We start from the raw sequence: 19,796 nt of genomic DNA, 5'->3' as shown, positions 1-19,796 counted from the left end.
GTTTTGTAATTATTTTCACACTGCTTTAATTTGTTTTTGGTCTATTGTTGTGGAGCCCACCTCTTTTTCGTTTTTATGATCGTCCCCTCCTTCCTTTTGGATCAGAAGTGAAAATGATCATTTCCTGTAACCTCTTTCTTATTCAATTAAAAAATAAAAACTTAGCACAAATTTAAGGTTGATTGTGCTTTAAAGTAATTGCTGACATTTTTTAACAGTAAATTCCTTGCCTACAGAAAGCATTATTCTTAATCGAGAGGTCTACTCTCAACTCATTGCATCTAATTTTTAAGATTTGTTAATTGGTCCCAATGAAATACTCGCATGGTGGAAGCAAAAATTGTTATTTTAATCACCACTAACCTTTCAATCTCTTTCACCTATTTTATTTTGTTCTTCTTATCACTTTCCAAAACGCCTAACCAAACATGCTTTTTAAAGTTCTCTTTTTGAGAAAGAGTTGTAAAATAGGAAAATGCTTAGGGAAAGAATATGAAATCAATTCAATATTTAAATGGGTATATCTTAGATTTTCCTTAAATTTATGTCATAAGCATTTTCCTATTTATTTTAGTGTGAAATGTATTTGAATATGAAAGTAAAAAGTAGCTTGGTTTCCTTAATTTAAAGGAAAATTTAAGAGAGAAAAGTTGATGCTAAAGCTCTTACAAATTCGGATCTAGATTCATAACAATTTGCTTTCCAGATTGATAAAATCCTACTTGACCGTGTAGAGAAATGGGCTGCTCAAGACTTGCTTAGGTAGGTAGACCTCATATGAATTCTTTCATATTTACTTTTTGAATTGCTAACAAGTCGGACAAAAAAATTATTGAGAATCTATATCCTACAAACTCAATTGCCGTTTCATATTATATGAAAATAAATGCTATGTGAAGTCGTGAACTGTTACATGATAGTCCAAATTTTAGTGGCCGACATGATAAATATCACGGACTTCGTTGAAAAAACTATTCTGACCCCACAAATGGCAGATGGGCGTTACAAGATTAGCACCATTCAACTCTTATATAATGTAGAAAACAAGGAGCCCTATAGTGTCATCCATTCATCAATCTCTTTCTGTTCCTAAAGAAAGACACTGATATTGTTTATGTGAGTGGGGGACAGGGAGGTGTCTCTATCCAAATCCTATTATCATATGAGTCAATGTGCCTTGAAGGCTTGAAGCTGTGGTGTGGACCCTCATCTACTAGCTAGGAAGGGAAACATTATGATAAATGAATAACTAGGGTTTAACAGTTTCCGTGGGATAGTTGAAAAGTCTGCAACTACACCAAAACTGACTTGCAAATTTCTAACCCCATAACATATTTTGTTGGATCTGAATCTGAATCCCAGCAATTTTCAACTCATACTCAAATTTCTCTATGGAGCCCACTTGCCCCATGGCCCCCATCCCATCAGGTGGTTGGATTGTCCGAGATTTGCTGGCCGAACTGTTAGCAATGCAGACAGCAATTTCCTGAAATTTCTTTAACAAGTAAACTAAAAACACAAACTAAAAGATCTAAAAAGAACTGCCTGCCCATGACACTGACGCCCCCATTCAACTACTGTGGTCCAAAATTTCTTAGAAGGCACAACATGTTTTACACGACAGTAAAGTTCAAGGACTTCCTGAATTCAAATAAAGCTTTAGACATTAATAGAACGACAACATACCCATCAACAGGAAGTGGTATTAGATCAGAAATTTGTCCTGCCACCACCATGTTCTAGGTTATTTCAGATGGCCAAGGAAACAGCTTCTGCACATCTCCTCCCCCATTTCTACAAGTCCTATAATCAATTTAACAGCATGCTGATTAGGCCTGGGCAAATTAACCGCATACCGACACCGCTTAACTGATGGGCGGTAGGCAGTGGACTTTTTCTATTTTCGACAAACTCAAATCGGTAGGCAGAATAACATTTTCTAACCGAACTGACTTTACTAACCAACTTTGCCAACCAATTTTCAATTTCTTCACTTACCGACATTACCAACCGCCATTACCGACCGATATTACCGAACTGACATTACCGACCGCTATTCGGTGACGGAACAAAAAGTTGGCGAAATAAGTATGTGAAATTTTCGACTTTACCGACAATGGCGGTGCGAAATGCGAAAACCCAATTTTCTTTTCTCCATGTTAGCCCCAATCCACCATTCAGATCACGCACTTCATAACAAATTCCACCAGAAGCATAAACCTGCCCCACTTTCCAATTTCCTTTCTGCTTTGGGTAGTTTGATATCAAAATTATGCACTTTACCCAGCCAAAACTGCTAGGATAACCCACTTATGAATATATGTCAGATATTGAGAAAAGCTTCAATTTGATCACCCTCTCTTTTACACCAAGGCGCCCGCACACACACACACTTTTTCATTTATCTTCCTATGTCCTATTGTCAAAGCAAAATCTTCATCTGGTGGATATAACTAAGTCAATAAGGATAGATGACATATATTTCCATGTTCTAGAACCAGCATCAGTCACACAAAAGATTCTTTTGTACATTGCATATCAAAAAGCCTCTTCAGTTAGTTTGTCCACGTACATCTAACTTAAAACTTAAGTCTTTTTACATTTTTACAATCTTTGTTGCATCATTGGAAAAAAGCAACTCATCAAAATCTAATTTGACCATATCAACATTGCTAGAGAAACCTTCCACATCAAGATCTGAAACAACACACTTTAGCAAAGAGTCAGTCTACGAACCTGCATTTCTCATACTTCCAGTTAAGTGACTACAAGGAAGATTTGGCTGCCAAAATAATTGCTGATCCTCCGCAGGCTGATTAAAATCTGCCTTTCGCTTTCTCGTTGTTGCTTCGTCATTCCAATATTTACCCTCAAAACTCCATTTACTTGAACAGGAGTCTGATGGTCCATACGCATTTCCCCCAGGACAGAAAGAGAGCTTTTTATCCGCCTGTGGTGATTGACCACTACCAGAACCAACATCTTCAACATCTTGGAGATTACTCTTTCCAACACTCGGGCATGTAACAGGGACAGGACCCAATCGCAATGATAGATCACAGCCACTATTAAATGTGTTCACAGGAGTTCTCCTTGTATTAGTTTCAGTCATCGTATAGGAAGCATCTACATTACAGCAAAAGCGGCTCCCAACACCCATCTTGGCAGGCTCCAAAATGTTAGAAGTCAACTTAGTAATTGCAAAACCAGGCCAAGGTTCTTCAAACTGTTGGCGATTTCCATAATACAAAGGATAAACTGAATAAAAGTTTGATGCCGGATAGTTTTCCATAGGTAAGCTGGGGTGGTTATTACTAGATGGCCGAACATTCTCAGATGCAAAGGGAGGCTTGTTAGAGGCACAATCGTTGTTCAGGGCAACAGGGCTTGGATTAGTAGAAATCAGAGTAGTGGGTTTCACAAAATTTGGACAATGAGATATATACTTCGAAGTAGGAGTATAAGCCCCTTGATTAGAATTCTCAACTGTGACATGAGAAACGCCAGAGGCCTCTTGAGTGCTGGGACTCAGATAACACCTTGGGATGCTATTCCGTTGGCTCCTTGATGCTCTTCTTGGCGTGCAGCCCAAATTTAGAGCAGCTGAGTGATGCAGGAAAAGAATTACACACAGACACTATAAGCTACTACTAGCACTCATTTTAGACACAAAGCAAGGAGAATTAAATTCATGGTAACCACATGCTTACTAATATCAACATCCTTGGCAATGGGCTTACCTTCAATACAAGGCTGGAGAAGCTTTCCATTTTCTGTACTCTCGTCCCGTCTAATAATTGTATTAATGGCGTCATTCGTTCGTTCCCACAGTGTTTTAAGGTCCATGTATTCAGCCTAAGCAAGAAAGAGGACCCAAAAGATGAGCTTGAAAAAACAAGGGAACTAAACCCAGATATATGCTCAAGCTCTGCACATTTATCCAGCCAAGAAAAATGTAGCAAATGAAAAGAAGTTAGAAATTTCAATCTTACATTCAACATAGTTTAGGTCCCAAATGATTTTATTTCTTCTTTTTTCTTCACAGAAAAAAGAAAACACACACACAAAAACATAATATTTGAAAGCAAGTAGATGGAAAGTATGCAAAACCCCTTTCTGATTGAAAGTATCAAAAGAGAAGACAATCATGTATTGTACCTCAGAATTGGCTTTGGAGTACATAATCTCTTCTGCTTTGAGCACAACAATAGGGAGCTTCTCTTGCCATTCTTTGTTCTTTTTAGTAGCTGAGCCATGAACCTCATTGACAACCCTAAGCAGGCACAGAGCAGAGATTAGATGCGTTTATAGATACCTTTACATAAATATGGATATTCTGAGAAGCGTGGTGGACCTGAAAATCTCTTGAATGAGAGAACCTCTGATGGGTTGGTGCCTTTCACTGTGCCAAGCTTTCCTAACACACTCATATGGTCTTGGGCCTGGTCTAGGCATCCTCACAAGTTCTTTCATAGAACAGAGAAAAGAGAAGAGGGGGGGGGGGGGGGGGGGGGGGGGGTTGGTGGTGGAGAGCTCTGTCTCTTGAGAGAGAAACAAAGACCCAAGAAGGTGTTTGACAAGTTATAGTGGTTTCTGGTTTCTTCTCTTTTTCTTTGCTTTTTCTTCCTACTTATGACTCTTTCTGAGACTCTGAACAAAATGCAGTACCACCAGGATTTTAAGCAAGCGGGGAAATGAGTCCGGAGGGGTTTGGCTTTTTCTCTGGTTTTGCTCTTTCCTTTCTTTGCTGTCACAAGCTGAATAATTTGTCTATTTTTGGAAATCAAACTCAATTATATCTCATTTCTTGGATTTCTTATTCATAAAACAAACTCTCTCTCTCTCTTTCTTCCTCTCTTTTTTCTGCTAAAGTTGTCAAAATTGGTAACATATAATCCAACTTTCACACCCACATAAGAGTCTGACAAGTATTGACACAACCCACAAACATAATATAAAATTAATGAGGTTTAACAAATTAATTCATTTAATTAAAAAGATTAAGTTATAATTAGTTTTGTATTTTTATACACAAATATCTGCATTTATCTTTTACTGTTGTTTTCTTTGGGAAAGGAAAAAAAAAAACTCAATTATTTCAAAGGGTTTAATCGATGAGTTTGGCGTGTCCCCCACTCATCCACATGCCTGCTTCCCCTAACCCCTAGAGTCCCTTTCTCCCTGTTGCTTTTGTCGTATAGCTTTCTGCCCTTCTCTCTCTTCCTCCTGACCATTCGTGTCGCGAAAGTGGGAGAGATTTGATAATTCGGTCACTGTCGGTGGTCTTTATGCAACCCCAACCTCTACTCAAACTGTAACAATGGCAGAAACAGAGACATATGATGCAACCCACAAACCCTCACTACTTCTAATCAACCCTTTGATATTTTCATTAGCATCACACTAATATTTGTTAAACATGGTTGCTCATCTTTTGAATGAAAAAGTAACATTCATCTTTAGCATAAAAGCTATTAGTTTTTAGTGGTCTTTTTATTAGGGTTGAAAAGCTGTCGGTAATCGCGAATCGCAACTGTTTATGTGGTTAATAAAATTAAATGACCGTTTTCATTGACAATTAGTGATTATTTAATAACCATCTGTTAGTAGTTATTAAATAAGAGAAAACCACTATTAACCGCTAACCGCTTTTAAAATAAAAGAGAGAGAGAGAAAGAAGAAAAAAATTAGAAAAAATCAAAACAACGTGGTTTATACGGTAATACTTTATTACATTCGACATCATTTTTAGAGTTTTATGCATTTTTTTAATATATTTAAACACCAAAACAACAGTTTTTTATGTATATATATAGGCTGTCAGTGGTCCAAATCTTAAAACCGCTAACCGCATCACTTATAAATGTTAGTGATTTTTTTCAACCGCCTTAAAAAAAGGGTCAAACAATTAATACCTGCTACTACCACCGGTACCAACCCCTTGGTAAATAAAATGACAAAAGTTTTTTGTTTTTTTAGGTGATTAAAGTAATTTGTGGGTGTGAATAAATTTTGGGTTGGTTACAATTTAAAGTTTCAATTTTTGGAGCAGTTGGCTACATTTAACAGGAGTAAATCTCACTACTGGTGGAGAAATGAAAGTCGACCACCAATTTATACAAAGAACCAAACTCGTACATTTTGCCCGATTGATGTAACTAATGTTTCAAGGAATCCTTTTTGTTGTGTTGTGTTTTTTTATTTATCCTTAAAGTAAGTTGGTAACCACCAAAAGAAAAACATTAATAAACCAATTAGTACCTTGTGCTGGCATTTTTATTATGTATCTTAAAAAAATACAAATGAAAAAAATTAAGAAAAGTGTTTTAGTTATATAACTTTCATTATAATTCCTTTATAAACCCAACATCTAGCATAGTAGTTCAATGACTAAAAAAAAAAAATTAAATGGTTAGGTGCGCATTAAGACATGTGCTCGAATCTCATAATGAGTATCTTCATACTTGATTAGCATAAATTATCTTGGTTTCTATTAATGTCCTAATAGGACTAAGTCAGGTTATGGTTCAGTCAAATTTGAGGAATTTAATTAGAAAAAAAAAAATTGTAATAAAAACTGTATTACATCTAACGCTCAACAAATATAATAAAAAATTGAAAAAAAAAAAAAGCGTAATTCATTAGGTTTTCATCTCTTTTCTCTCTAGCCGCCAGAGAGAAAAGTGAAACCCCTCAGCCGCATAGGGGAGGAGGGTTGGCCGTTTGGCTGCCTCCCTCCTCCCCTTGTCCTCCTCACTCCGGTGCTAGTTATTTACCTGATGCCATAGCCCTGGTGCCTCCTCTCTTCCCTTTCCTTGCCGCTCCTTTCTCCTTCTGTTTTCTCCATTTTTGCTACTTCCCCGCCTTCATTTTTTGCAGTGGACTCCTTGGCCTTGTTTTGGCTCTTGGTGGGTTCGGCTTGTGGGTGGCTTTCTTTGAACCACCCCCCCCCTGCTGGGGGATTTTGTCTATGGTCACCGCTTCGTTGCCCTCTATTAGGGGTTTCTTTCATGCGTCCCCACCGCGTTGAGCTCCCACGCCCCTTAGGCAACAATTTCCGGCCTGCACGGGTCCGGCTTCCTTCCGGCCACCATCTTCCCGCTTAGTGCTCCTTTTCCCTGTTTTGGTGATTCTTTGTTGTTTTTTCCGGTTTTTTTTTTGTTTTTTTTGTTTTTTTTTTTGTGGTTGTTTTCAGGTCCTGTTTTGCCGGCTTTCTCCGCGCCCGTTCGCCGCCCACGGTCCACTACTGGGTTTTTCGACGCATCCCCGCAGCGATGAGCTTCCAATGCCCCTCCGATTTTTTGTTCCCAGCGTGTGCGTGATCGGAGTTTGCTATTTATTTTCTTGTCTTATTTCCCTATTGTGTTGCTTCTGTATTTGTGTTTTGGCGTATGTTTTATACCTGTATTGTTTAATTTCCCTATTTTGTTCAGCTTATAATAAGGTTATTTCCTCTCTCACTTGATCTATGTCGCCTTTGGGTTAATTAATTTTGGTCCAGACCTTTGGGTTGTGGATGTGATCATTATCCTGACCTTCGAGTCGAGGAGAGAGAGTTTCGGCACAAGAGTTTTTCCGCTCTCAGGGTTAAGGAATAATTGTTATTCATGCATTTGGTTGAGTTTGTTTGTCATAGATCTAGTATTAAATTTGATTTTAGTCATGGCTTAGCGGATTGGTCTCGAATCTTGTACTATACTATACCTAGTAACCTTGTAGCTTTATGCTATGGCTGCTTCAGAGCTTCGCTCTGTGATGTAAGAGCTTTATGCTCATGGTATTAATGAAATGTTATATTTTTCTTAGAATATATATATATATAAAAACATTTTCAAGCCATAAAGATGAGCAATTGTTTTTTTTAAAAAATTTATAAGTTTGAGCAATAAAAGAGCAATTTCAACAATACAATTTTTCACAAACATATACTTAAGGAGAATGATAGAAGAGAGTAATGCTACAATTATTTCTTGTGTTATTCTTGTGTTCCTTCAATGATGATGTGGCTCTTAAAATCACCATTGGTCTTTTGATTAATCATTATTGGATTTTAATCAAGCGGTAATTTTAAAAGCCACATCATTTCTTTAGGAACATAAGAATGACACAAAAAGAACATGTAGAATTACTCCACAAAGAGACACTGAAACCTTACAATAGCAAATATATCTCATAGATTTTGTCTGAGTCTCAATCCTCACGCTCGTCTGATCGGATAGGGCAGACTTTTTTGTTTTACAAAATTTTTCTTTATCACATATATTTTTAATAATGTATATAAAAATTACATGATCGATTAATTTATTAAAACTAAATAAAAAAAAAATCCTATAATCTAAAGATAAATATCAAATTAATAAACAGAATCAAAACAATTTTGTTACTACTTTGATAGCCCACTTGTTGACCTTTCAAGCATTTCTCCTTTACTCTCCCCCCCCCCCCCAACCAAAAAAAAAAAAAAAAAAAAATCAAAACAAAACAAAATGGTTTATGTTTCTTTCGACGTAAAATAGTTTTCATCGGAAAATATTTTTATTGAAGTAATTTTCCTTGCCAAAAACATTTTATGACGTCGGGGACCCGCCTGATTTTCCATACATGCCTAGTACCGAAAAATGTTTTTTAAGAAATCATTTTCAAGGAAAATGTTTTTCGCCGAAAATATTTTCCGACAAGTCCCGAGCGGGTCGTGGGTGAGTCTCGGTCAAGTCGCGACGGGGTCCTGGGCGGGTCCCAATCAAGTTCCGGGCGAGTCTCAGGTAGGTCCCACGCAGGTCCGGTCAAGTCTCGGGCAGATCCCGGGCGAGTCCTGGTATAGTCCCAGGTGGGTCTCGTTCAAGTGGCAGGTAGGTCCGGTCAGGTCCTGGCGATGTCCTGGGCAAGTCCCTGGCGGGTCTTGGTCAAGTCTTGGGCAGGTCTGGGCGGGTCCGGTAGAGTGCCGGGTAGGTCCTAGCGGGGTTCTGAGTGGGTCCTAGGCGAGTCTCGGGCGGGTCCCGGGCAAGTCTCAGTGGGGTCCCGGTCAAGTCTCAACAGGTCCTTGGCAGGTCCGAGCTGGTCTCGTTCAAGTCCTGTCGGATCCCGAGCAGGTCTTGGGCAAGTCCTGATTAAGTCCCGGGTGGGTCCCGAGCAGGGTCCCGGGCAAGTCCCGGGCGGGTTCCAGTGGGGTCTTTGGACTGGTCTTGGTAGGGTCCGTCAATTTGAGAATGATATGCTCAAAGTTAAAAAATAGTTTACGATTTTGAAAACTGTAAACGATTTTTCAAAAATTAAAAAAGATTTTTCGGTAAAAAGAAAAATATTTTCAGTTGATCACTATTTTACGTTGCAGTAAATACATAAAATGCTAAAATTATTTTCTAAAAACCATTTTACGTCCTTAAAGTAAATTTATTGCCCGAAAATATAAGTATGACCCTACCTTTAATCGTGCATGGTTGATACTAAATCCATGAACAGAAGAGAAAAGTATCTGACTTATGAGATTGCAATATGCTTCCCTGGATGAAGGCATTAAGGAGGAAGAAAACAAAAATAGAATAATTGGTTGGACCATATGTTTAAAAAGAACATAAATAATTGATTACTATTCTATCATGTTTTTATTTACTATTTGTTTGTCATAAAAACTCCCAAAAAATATAGTTAATCAAAATTAACAGTCAACTGAAATAGCTAAAAGAAAAGAGAAGATTCCAAATACTAGGAAACTTATAAACCCAATTATTCACCATTGATTACTTGCGGCTCGATTAAGCATTAAATTAAAGAAAATGTTTGGAATATGAATGATTTTTTTACAAACTCACTTAGCAATGAGTTGCACGTAGATTATCACGTGGCTGTAATTGATGTGTTTGTATGATGTAGACTGTTACATTCCAACATTTTTGGTTTCTAATGTAGATCGAAGATGAGCCTGCTTGAGAAGTATTATGTAATGGCAACCAACAAAGTTGGAGACCGCAGGAGAGAAAACACTATAAATATCAAATATAGATCTGATAACAAGGAGTTTGTTGGAACTAGTTGCTCATATTAGAACACTAGTGGAAGGCTAAGTAGACGGGAGCGGAGTGAACGTTGCGATAGCGACAATCACAGAGCAATTAGGGTTTAGGGTTTTCCTATATATATATATATATGTTATGATATAATCCTAAATCATTAATAGCAAAACACAGCCGCAGATGTAAGCACATTATTGAACCACGTTAAATTGTGTCTCAACACTTTCTTAATCTTTTTTTTTTTTTTTTTTTTTTTTTTTTTTTTTCTCGATTCTATATCATTCATTATTGTTGTACATGGAAACAACATAGTTTAATTCCAAAGTTCCACCGGAGGTTGTTGGACTATTGAAGTTGAAGGGACTAGAGTTTATTTTGTCGCCACTAATTCAACATTGCTTGTGGACAAAACTTTGGACATATTTATAAGGAGTGGGTAACCCTCTCTTATTGAATCGGTTTTATGAGATAAGTTAGGTCTACAAATTTCATTATGTTATCAGAGTCCACCACATGATGAATAAGGCTCACACAATCACACTACTTACCCCCTAACAATAACCAAGAAAAATACTGGCTTGCACGTGAATGAGAGTGTCGGTGAATAATTTTACATTGCTTGTGGATAAGACCTTGGAGCATGTTTATAAGGAGTTTGCAACCCTTTCTTATTGAACTAGTTTTATAAAATGAGTTAAGACCTACAAATTTCTCCATCAGCAACAAAAACTCATTAAAAAAAAAAAATCACATGATAAAAACTGTAATTTTCAATTTTTTTTTTTTTTTAAAAAAAAACTGACAACCGTAATCAAACAAAACCCAACAAGTGTCATGACATATACATTTGAATAACTGACATTAAAACTGACCCCTGAAACAATGTAAAGGAAAAGAAGTCACAGGATAAACACTGCAATATTGAAATGATTTGATGAAACTACAGAAGAAGTAGTACAATGTTGTCGAATTTGTTGTATCATATAATAATAGCAAAGCAAGTTTGTCATACTAGCTTGTGCAACACACGAGAGCGACGAGACAATGAACCTCAAATCTGCTACAACCCATGCGTATTACATGTGAGGCCCCCACCTCATCTGCATGCATGCCCACCACCTGTTCATGCTATCCAATAACCCATTTCACGTTTTTGTGACCCGAAACGGAAAAAAACGTTGCAGAAACCGACCACTCAGAGGAGTCAAACATATTCGTGACTTTCGTCCACCTCTAATCCGAACCGTCCATTTTGCCCAATCGTAAATAGAGCGCATCGAGCCCAATAGTGTATGATTGAGAAAATTAAACTCCTTCTTAATTAGCGGGGGTTTCAAAATAATGTCGGGCCTATCTCCGCCGTCGATTTAGCATACTGCTTTTGTAGTAGTTACAAATCTCTCTCTCTCTCTCTCTCTCTCTCTCTCACACTGGATTCGCGGCGTCAAAATCAGTACCTTTTTTTCTCTGAACAGAGAGAAATATGCTGTCTCCCACTCCGCTCTCCCTCTTTTGCGCTCTGCTGCTCTGCTTACCCGTCGCCGTTGTCTTCACCGTCAAAAGCCCCGCCGCCCCCACCGCCACAACCTCCATCACCATTGATAGCAATGAAAACCCACCTACCATTATCTTACCCATTACTCACAGCACCAAAATCAACCAGGAAATGGGGCGCGAACAATCCAGTACTACCGCTGCACTACCACTACCGCCGCCGCCGCCGCCCCCTCCTCCGCCGCCAAACGATGACGAGCCACTCTTGCGTGTTGCGTCGCTTGTGAATCCGAAGCCCAGACCACCCACTTCACCGAAAAAGCTAGCTTTCATGTTCCTAACCACCGTTTCTCTCCCATTTGCGCCGCTCTGGGAGCTCTACTTCAACCAAACCAGCAAAAACCTCTTCAACATCTACATCCACGCCGATCCCACTCACCGCTACAACCCGCCATTCTCGGGCGTGTTTGCTGGCCGAGTCATACCCTCCAAACCCGCCAGCCGATTCACCCCAACTCTCACCTCGGCGGCGCGTCGCTTGCTGGCCCACGCTCTTCTTCACGACCCCTCCAATGCCATGTTCGCCCTGCTCTCTCCCTCCTGCATACCCCTCCACTCGTTCAACTTCACTTACAGGACTCTGATAAGCTCCAAGAAGAGCTTCATTGAGATCCTGAACAACGAGGGTGGGGCTTATGGTAGATGGGCGGCGCGTGGGGAGGACGCGATGCTGCCGGAGGTGAGGCTGGAGGACTTTCGAATAGGGTCGCAGTTTTGGGTGCTGACACGTAAGCACGCCAGGCTTGTCGTGTGTGACCGCAGGGTTTGGTCCAAGTTCAGGCTGCCGTGCGTGCGGTGTGACACGTGTTACCCCGAGGAGAACTACTTTCCCACACTGCTCAGCATGCGGGACCCGCGGAGGTGCGTGCCAGCGACGCTCACGCACGTGGACTGGAGAGGCCGGTTCGATGGTCACCCTCGCACGTACGGGGCCTCTGAGGTGGAACCCGAGTTGATCTTGTCTTTGAGGAAGGACCGGCCTAGGTACGGCGATGATGGAACAAACGGCTCTGATTCATCTGTGACCAAACGGCACGACCCGTTTTTGTTTGCGAGAAAGTTCTCCTTCGAATCGATCCAACCGTTGATGAGAATAGCCAATGACGTCATATTCAAAGATTAGAATGGCGTCGCTGTAAATTTGTGAATCTTAACAGATAATTGTGTAAAGAGATTTGAAAAAACAAAAAAGAAAAAAAAGGCCCAATGGTGGTTTGTCTACCGACAAGTGCTAGTTCGGGGAACAATGCGTAAATAATTTTTAACACGACACGTGAAATTTAATATGAAATTAAAACAGTTAGAGTTAAGAAATTTAACTCGTTTAATCAAATTTGTCGGGTTAAGATTAATCTATATTATTTTATATTTATGTTTCGACATAATTCGAACTCACATGCGTTATTACAATAAGTAATTTTTTAGATGACCTTCAAATTTGACACGAAACTAATACAAAATTAAAGGGCTAGAATTAAAAGTTTTAATATATTTAATTAAATAGGTCAAATTAAGACTGATTTATATAGTCTTATGAATATGTCTCAATACAAGTTAAATTTGACATGCAAATAAGAAAAAAAATATTGCATATAGTCTTTGTGAAGCTCTCTGGTGCAGTTAAAGCACTTGCAATACAGTGATGCCAGATTTGTAGCATTGATTTTGACAACCCAAGGATAGGTCCCAGATCTGGTATCAGTGTATGGCATATTCGAAGCACATAATGACATCAATTTTTAATTTTTAATTTCTTTTTTAAAAAAACTGATTATGGAAAAGAAAAAGGATCACAGAATCCTGTAATATTTGGCTTTATTTATTTATTTATTTATTTTTGGGTTGCGAGCAACTCCTGTTATAATAGTTATGTGCCAAGAAACAGAGCAACAAGAAAAATTGAACAAAAGGCCAAAGTAGAGAAAAGAGGCAGCAAAGAAAAGAAAATTGGACAAGGGATGGAGTCAAGAATAATAAAGTAATCATTGATAGAGCGACAATTGATAGGACACTTAGCCCAATCACATTTGTTAGAAGATAGATAGTAAATAATAAATATGTGTTTGTTTTCTTTAGTTGAGAAATGAAAATGAAGGAAACATTAGAAACTGATGAGTTAATTGTCCATTCTATTTCTATGGCAGTTTCTGGTTCAAGCCCACTTATATAAACGTCCAACTGATGTGGATCATAGGTTTCACTGGACTGGTCGGTTGTCACTTGGCCTTCCTCATAGGTTGATTCTCACTACACTTGAGGAGAGGCCTTTTTATTTGTTTGTTAGTTTTTTTTATAAAAAATTTTTAAAGATGTTTTAATGCGACATAAACAATTTTGAGTGTATTGAATTTTAGATTGTTTGTTAATATTTTTACTTTGAGAATAAAAAAAAATTATGAGATGTGTTCTTTGTATACACGAAGTCAAAGCATCTACACACCCCAAAAAAAAAAAAAAAAAAATTAATGACCCAAAGTTGATTGTCATATGGGATTGTGACATCTCTATGCATATTGTTTGTACAGTTGATCGCATGTCAGTAATTTAGTTGAAAAGACCTATTAAAATAAGAAACAAACAATGGTGACTCGTTGGAACTACCGACGGAGAACACTCAAATGCTTAAGTCAATGAGTTTTGAGAAGAATAGAAAGCTGCAAAGATGGTAAGGGTTCAAATCATTTACTTGCTACAATAAACTCTTGTTTATAGGAAAGGGGATGCAACACTCTAGACCACATGGTACTTTTCAAATTGGGGTAGTAATCCCGGCCACGTAGAGACATCGTGATGGGAAACATACTGCCAATATGGATTGCGTTGCATGAATTGCTGACACCCTCAATACAAATCGTCATGACATGAGTGGTGGCCTGCAAACGCTTCCCTTAATGTAGTTGTCAGCGTAATCCTATCGTTCTTCCTGAAACTTAATCTCCTTGCCACATGTCCATGAGGCAGCCGATCCTCAATCTGAGGACATTCGGTTGACGACTCCAAAAGGACGTTCAACTCTCTCTAGGAGAGTCGACACATCGGAGAACACCCCATCTTAAGGAAAATGAACTTTCTTAGACCCAAAAATAATGAACCTATCATGCCCAAATACCCTATCATATATATAACTTAACAAAAGGACCCATAATTGGTGTTGGGTCCATATGCTCCACCCTATGCCAGAATGAGAATTATTAAAGAAAAATCAAATGATAGAGCAACAGCACATAAAGAGGTGGAACAGGTGACCTGCCCTCAGCCCTCCCCAAGGACCCCACACACCTTCAGTTGACCTTTCAATGTTGATCTACATTCACACCTATTTTTAGGTGGAACTTGTGATATTTTGAGCTTTCCGTTAGACTTGGACTTCTCACTTCCCTTTGTTTATTCAAAGCTGCCTTCACAATTATGCTGTATGCCACTATCATAAAACAATACACAGCTGGACCGCAAGGTCACATCAATTTAAATATTTTTAACCTAGTTTTACATTACTAAATTACCATACCCACCTTCATGACGATGGAATCCATTAGTTAGACTTAAAAGCCACCATTAATATTAATAAATATGTTATTAATAACAACTCCTAACACCAAAACAGAGAGGTTATTATATTACTTTCTTTACCCGTTTATTATATTCATTCTACTGATTGACGAGACGTATTTATTTAAATAATTTTTTGATATTAATTCATTTAAAACGAATCAAATTTTTTATCTATAACTCTTTAATTTTATATTAAATTTACAAAATACATTAAAAATTACATGCCATTATATCTAGTATTTGGATTCAGACTGCATGGCAGCATGCTTTTGCATCATCATCTGGAGGGGCCTACAAGAATATGACATGGACAATCTCGAAGGTCCACCCACGAAGTCATATCAGATGCCATTCTAAAGTTAAAAAGAGAAAATTAGAAAAAGATATATATATTTTATATATAGTGATCGAATGGTGGGTCAAGAGCTCATAAAAGCCTAATGGAGTTTTGTGAGAAATCGTGTGGACTGCTGCCGCAGAGCCTTGGATACTTATCGTGTGGATTCCCTCTTTCCAATCACACCCACCCGAACATCAAGACAAGACACTTCTTTTCTTCCAGATTCACGTTTCCATTAATGTTCCACGTCATGCCACTTTTCATTTTTCATAAAGATAAAGGAGGTGCCCAACTACTGGGCGGTGGTTCGGCCACCTCTTTTAGGTCACAGACTCGTGGAGGGAGTTGTCCAACCACCCTATAAGCTACCTAAGCCAGCTCTTTTTCCTTTTCAAATTTGCTGTCATGATCTGGACCGTTCATTTCCGACCCAAATAAAATATGTTTCACATGGTGCAATACCTCTCCACACCTCTCCCACCCAGTTCCAACATTGGACCTGGCTGGACTTTTGGGTGCACCAGAGCCAGAATCTCTGGGTGCTCATTGATTATGAGTAATAATAATAAACATTGGTGGGGGAATAAACATGCAGTGGAGGAGCTACAAACACATGAAATCCAATGTCCCATCTAAACATAGGGCTATGGATTCTTCATTCCCTACAACCCCAGTGGGCGAATTTCTCAAGTGGAGGAAAAAGTATTTGCTTTCTATTCATCAAAACTTTGTAGATGCTCAGTAATAAGATGTTAATACTCAATTAATTTTCTTCTTTTCCTTAGATATTTCAATCTGCGTTAATTAGACCTTTTTTAAAAGCATTTTGGCCCTTGATTTTGCTAATCCATGATTAATTGTTATATAATTATTGCTCCCATGTCCTTTTAGCAGGAACTTAAGTCTTCAATGGGGTTTCTAAATAGAAAATTTGTTGGCCAGATTTTTTATTAACTCCACACCCAATTAAGACTAGTAATTTTTGACACGACTTGCAAAACCAATACAAGACATTTAAGGTTAACAATTTCTTATGTGACCCGCAAACCCAACACAAAATTAGTGTGTAAAGTTGAAGTGTCTAACCCGTTTAATTAAATGAGTCAGGTAATTATAACCTATATAATATTATATGTGAATCTGATCTCAAATTATCATTTCAATAAACAGTGTATTTAATTAGAATCTGTCCAAATTTGGTTAAAAATCCATCGAGACACCAAGTGCACCTAAAGTGAATGACAGGTATAGTTATCTATTTGGTTTGTTCCCAAAACTGCCCATTGACTATCTTTACCCAAATTTAACTAAGGATCTATAACTTCCCTAAACCGGTTGACTAAGGTGGTAAAGTTGAATTGTTGTCCCCAAGTTTACCCAATCTGATGAGAAGAATCCCTTCCCCAAGAACAGGGGCCATGAACGTAACCAACTTTGGCATATTACAGGAGACTTGCCCTTCTACTTAATTAAGTGAATAACTAACGTTGTTGTTTAACTCAAAAAAGAAAAAAAGCATAAAAGTTTCATCATATTCAATGGAATTAATGTCATGTTGTAAATTAAAACAAAGAACACATGATGTAAAGATTCCAAGAAAAATCTGATATTACAGAAAGCAAAGAGACATCATGACTAGTTTACACATCCGCTGCATCAAATTCCCCTACTATCATATCATATCAACTCATCCCCCGCGCCTCTTCCCACCATTCTCATACACAATAGATAGCAGGAACAAGATCATACAAATTGACCCCCAAAAAAAGGCAAAACACTAGAAAATGAACATGGAAATTAACAATGAGATGTCGTTTATAGCTATTTAGGGAAAAATGTGAAATCAATAAGGAGCGTAGTAATACCCGGCCGGAGCTCCCATTCCATTGACGGGCGGCATTCCATATGGAGTCATGGGCATGGGGCCTGCAGGATGGTATCCAGCTCCGCTGATCTTGGCCAAACTAGCTTGACCTTGCATCCCTTCCCTCGCGTAATGCTGCCATACCTGCTGCTCCTGCAAAAGCAAATGCTGTTTCTTCTCCATATCAGACATTTGCACATACGATGGGGGCGGGATGGTTAATGATGCGGCAAATGGGTCCTGATTAAATGTCTGGACCGTTCCATCCGGTGCCGGGAGAGCCAGAACAGGCGTAGCATTCTTCCCCGGCCCCGGCAATGCCACGCTGCTGGCACTCCCTCCACTCAAATGGGCAGTGCTCACATGCTGCCTCACAATTCCCTGATCATACATGCCATTCAACAGCAAGGGATCAAGCCCACCACCCATGGCCGTTTCCTGCTTCGACAAATTGCTCACCGTCTCAACCAATGCCAATTCCCAGTCGGCCTTGCCGGGTTCAGCAGCCGGAGTCTGCCAAGCCGAGGTCACCTCCGGCTGTCCATTTGATGGGAATGCTTCCCACGACCCATTTCCATTGCTAGCCGGTGGACCAGCAAACAAAGCCAAGGCCAGCCTGTTCCCCTGATCATCCGCACTAACCGCATCCTCCCTCAAATTCACCAAGTCCTCAGTGAATTGAGGCTGAGGCTTAGCCTCCGGCACGGGCTCGGGAGGAGGAGGAGGAGGAGTATAATTCTCGGGCGGAGGTAATGCCTTTATCTCATTCATACTCGGTTCGATTTCCTCCTCCGTGGCCTGAATGGCTTCCACCTCTTTTCTCTCAGGACTCTTGGGTGTCTTTGCTCTGTCCCTCACGAACTCTTCCAAAGTCTCCAACAGCTTCCCCGTAATCCTCTGCACGTCCGGGTACTCCGACGACCTCGCCACACCCGTGTCCTTACACCAGTTGTAGAACGCAATGAGCTCATCAATCTGCTTAGCCGCACTCGCATAGGCGTCAAAGGTCTTCACGCAATCCGGGTACTCCATGTCGAAGAACTTATCGAGCAACACCGCCAGAACCTCGCAGATATCAGCGTACAACTGGTAGCTCTCCTTCACCACCGGGTAGAGAGCAATCAAGATCATCCGGCTGTTCTTGGCCAGACCGGTGGGCCGGCACGACAAAAACCGGTCGAGAAGCCTCTGCAAATGGCCCATCTTCCCGAATATCCTCTCCGGCTTCATGTCCCTCAGTGGGGTCACCGTGGCCGGGCCCCTCTTCGTATCCGCCGCCTCGCTCACGTCCCCGAACGAACGGGACCGTCTCGTCGTGGTCATCGCCCCGTAGTTACCGTACTGCCCCTGACCGCTGGTACTTTCGAACTCATACGGCCTCGAATTTTGAGGCGGTGACCGGAAATTGTCTCTGCCGCCTCCGAATCTCTCATCTCCACCACCAGCGCTCTTCCTATCAAAGAGAATCAATTCTAGCCGTTGATCCAAGTACATCGCGTAGGTTCTGACAAAGGCCGAGTGGTCCCAGGAGCTGGAGTGCGCTTCGTCTCTGAAATCGGACATGTTGAGGAGCCTGGTGCCGCGGCGCGTGGCGTAGAGGATCTCCTCCTGGAGTATCGGGTCGCCCTCGTTGAGGACGCGGTGGATGAGCGTGAGGCACTTGAGGGCCACGATCCAGTCGCGCGTCTTGCCCAGGCGCTTGGACACGGCCGACACGCACGTGTGGATGTAATTGCGGGAGTAGGACGTGAGGTTGAGGATCGTCCGCACGTGCTTCTCGTCCGCCGGATCGTCGTCGTGGCTCGTCGCCTTCACGATGGCCACCTCCAGCTCCGGCGCGATGTTGCTCGCCACCTTCGCTATGCCAATGCTCGTCTGGTCTTTAACGGCTCCGATCGCCTTCCTGATCGTGCTCGGCGCCATCTCCACCGTACGTTGCTGTAGTAGTAGTAGTTTTCCTCGATTAAGCTCGTAATAAATTAATTGAAGACTTTCTCATTAATGGAGTGCTCAGCGAAGATTATCCAGAAAAAGAAGGCTCTGGAAATTTACTCACCGTTGATTTTGAATTTCAGATCCGCGGGAGCGCGAGGTTTCTCTCCGATCTGTCAAAAAGACGGCGGATCCGGCGACTTTGGATCAGGAAATGGACTTGAAGCGACAGCTGAGGAATAAGATCGAGACAGAACGGCGTCGTATTATGCAAAGTCTCCGATATGTTCTTCGTTCTCTTTCTCGCTCAACTCCCTAGATTCTCTCTCTGTGTGTGGTTGTCTCTTGGAAGAGGAAAAAGAGGAGCCAAATGGGAGAGAGGCCCAAAAAGATGGATTTAAATAGGGGATTGGAGTCCGGTGACGTGGAGTGGGTTTACGCCGTTGGATTGGTCTGAATCTGATGAAGACTGAAACGGGACTTTTTTAGCGGAAGCGTCGGGAGGGATGCGCTGTCCGAGAGAAGAAAGCACATATTTTGTGTG

General features: G+C 40.3%; 3 protein-coding genes across 4 annotated transcripts; 1 reads left to right on the top strand and 2 right to left on the bottom strand.

The window, feature by feature from the left end:
- Positions 1–2,454: 2,454 nt before the first annotated feature.
- On the bottom strand, positions 2,455–4,815 carry LOC132189003 (histone acetyltransferase). Of its 2 annotated transcripts, XM_059603468.2 has the most exons (4): positions 4,355–4,815; positions 4,159–4,273; positions 3,741–3,855; positions 2,455–3,603 (listed from the first exon to the last, which is right to left on the bottom strand). In XM_059603468.2, the coding sequence occupies exons 1-4, from the start codon at positions 4,471–4,473 to the stop codon at positions 2,729–2,731; spliced, it is 1,224 nt and encodes a 407-aa protein (XP_059459451.2). In that variant the 5' UTR covers positions 4,474–4,815; the 3' UTR covers positions 2,455–2,728. The 2 variants fall into 2 exon arrangements, with proteins under 2 accessions (XP_059459451.2, XP_059459450.2); XM_059603467.2 differs by lacking the exon at positions 4,355–4,815 and having other exon boundaries at positions 3,741–3,928; positions 4,159–4,348.
- Positions 4,816–11,050: 6,235 nt separating this feature from the next.
- On the top strand, positions 11,051–12,800 carry LOC132190314 (Core-2/I-branching beta-1,6-N-acetylglucosaminyltransferase family protein). Its single transcript, XM_059605266.2, has one exon. It carries the CDS (start codon positions 11,494–11,496, stop codon positions 12,685–12,687), a length of 1,194 nt encoding a protein of 397 aa, XP_059461249.2. The 5' UTR covers positions 11,051–11,493; the 3' UTR covers positions 12,688–12,800.
- A 4,240-nt stretch (positions 12,801–17,040) lies between these two features.
- Positions 17,041–19,796, bottom strand: LOC132189838 (ENTH/ANTH/VHS superfamily protein). The gene is made up of 2 exons (XM_059604646.2): positions 19,377–19,796; positions 17,041–19,258 (listed from the first exon to the last, which is right to left on the bottom strand). The coding sequence occupies exon 2, from the start codon at positions 19,241–19,243 to the stop codon at positions 17,300–17,302; it is 1,944 nt and encodes a 647-aa protein (XP_059460629.2). The 5' UTR covers positions 19,244–19,258; positions 19,377–19,796; the 3' UTR covers positions 17,041–17,299.

This window comes from Corylus avellana, chromosome 9 (assembly GCF_965113065.1).
Source record: "Corylus avellana chromosome 9, dhCorAvel1.hap1.2, whole genome shotgun sequence".
NCBI lineage: Eukaryota > Viridiplantae > Streptophyta > Magnoliopsida > Fagales > Betulaceae > Corylus > Corylus avellana.
Note: the sequence above shows the minus strand (reverse complement) of the source record. Positions and strands in the feature narration are given on the sequence as shown.

Coding starts and splice junctions, on each gene's coding strand:
- LOC132189003 (XM_059603468.2), bottom strand. CDS start 4,473: ATGAAAGAACTTGTGAGGATGCCTAGACCAGGCCCAAGACCATATGAG. Junction 3,856..4,158: donor ACTCCAAAGCCAATTCTGAG/GTACAATACATG, acceptor TTTCTTGCTTAG/GCTGAATACATGGACCTTAA. Junction 3,604..3,740: donor TCTCCAGCCTTGTATTGAAG/GTAAGCCCATTG, acceptor TGCATCACTCAG/CTGCTCTAAATTTGGGCTGC.
- LOC132190314 (XM_059605266.2), top strand. CDS start 11,494: ATGCTGTCTCCCACTCCGCTCTCCCTCTTTTGCGCTCTGCTGCTCTGC.
- LOC132189838 (XM_059604646.2), bottom strand. CDS start 19,243: ATGGCGCCGAGCACGATCAGGAAGGCGATCGGAGCCGTTAAAGACCAG.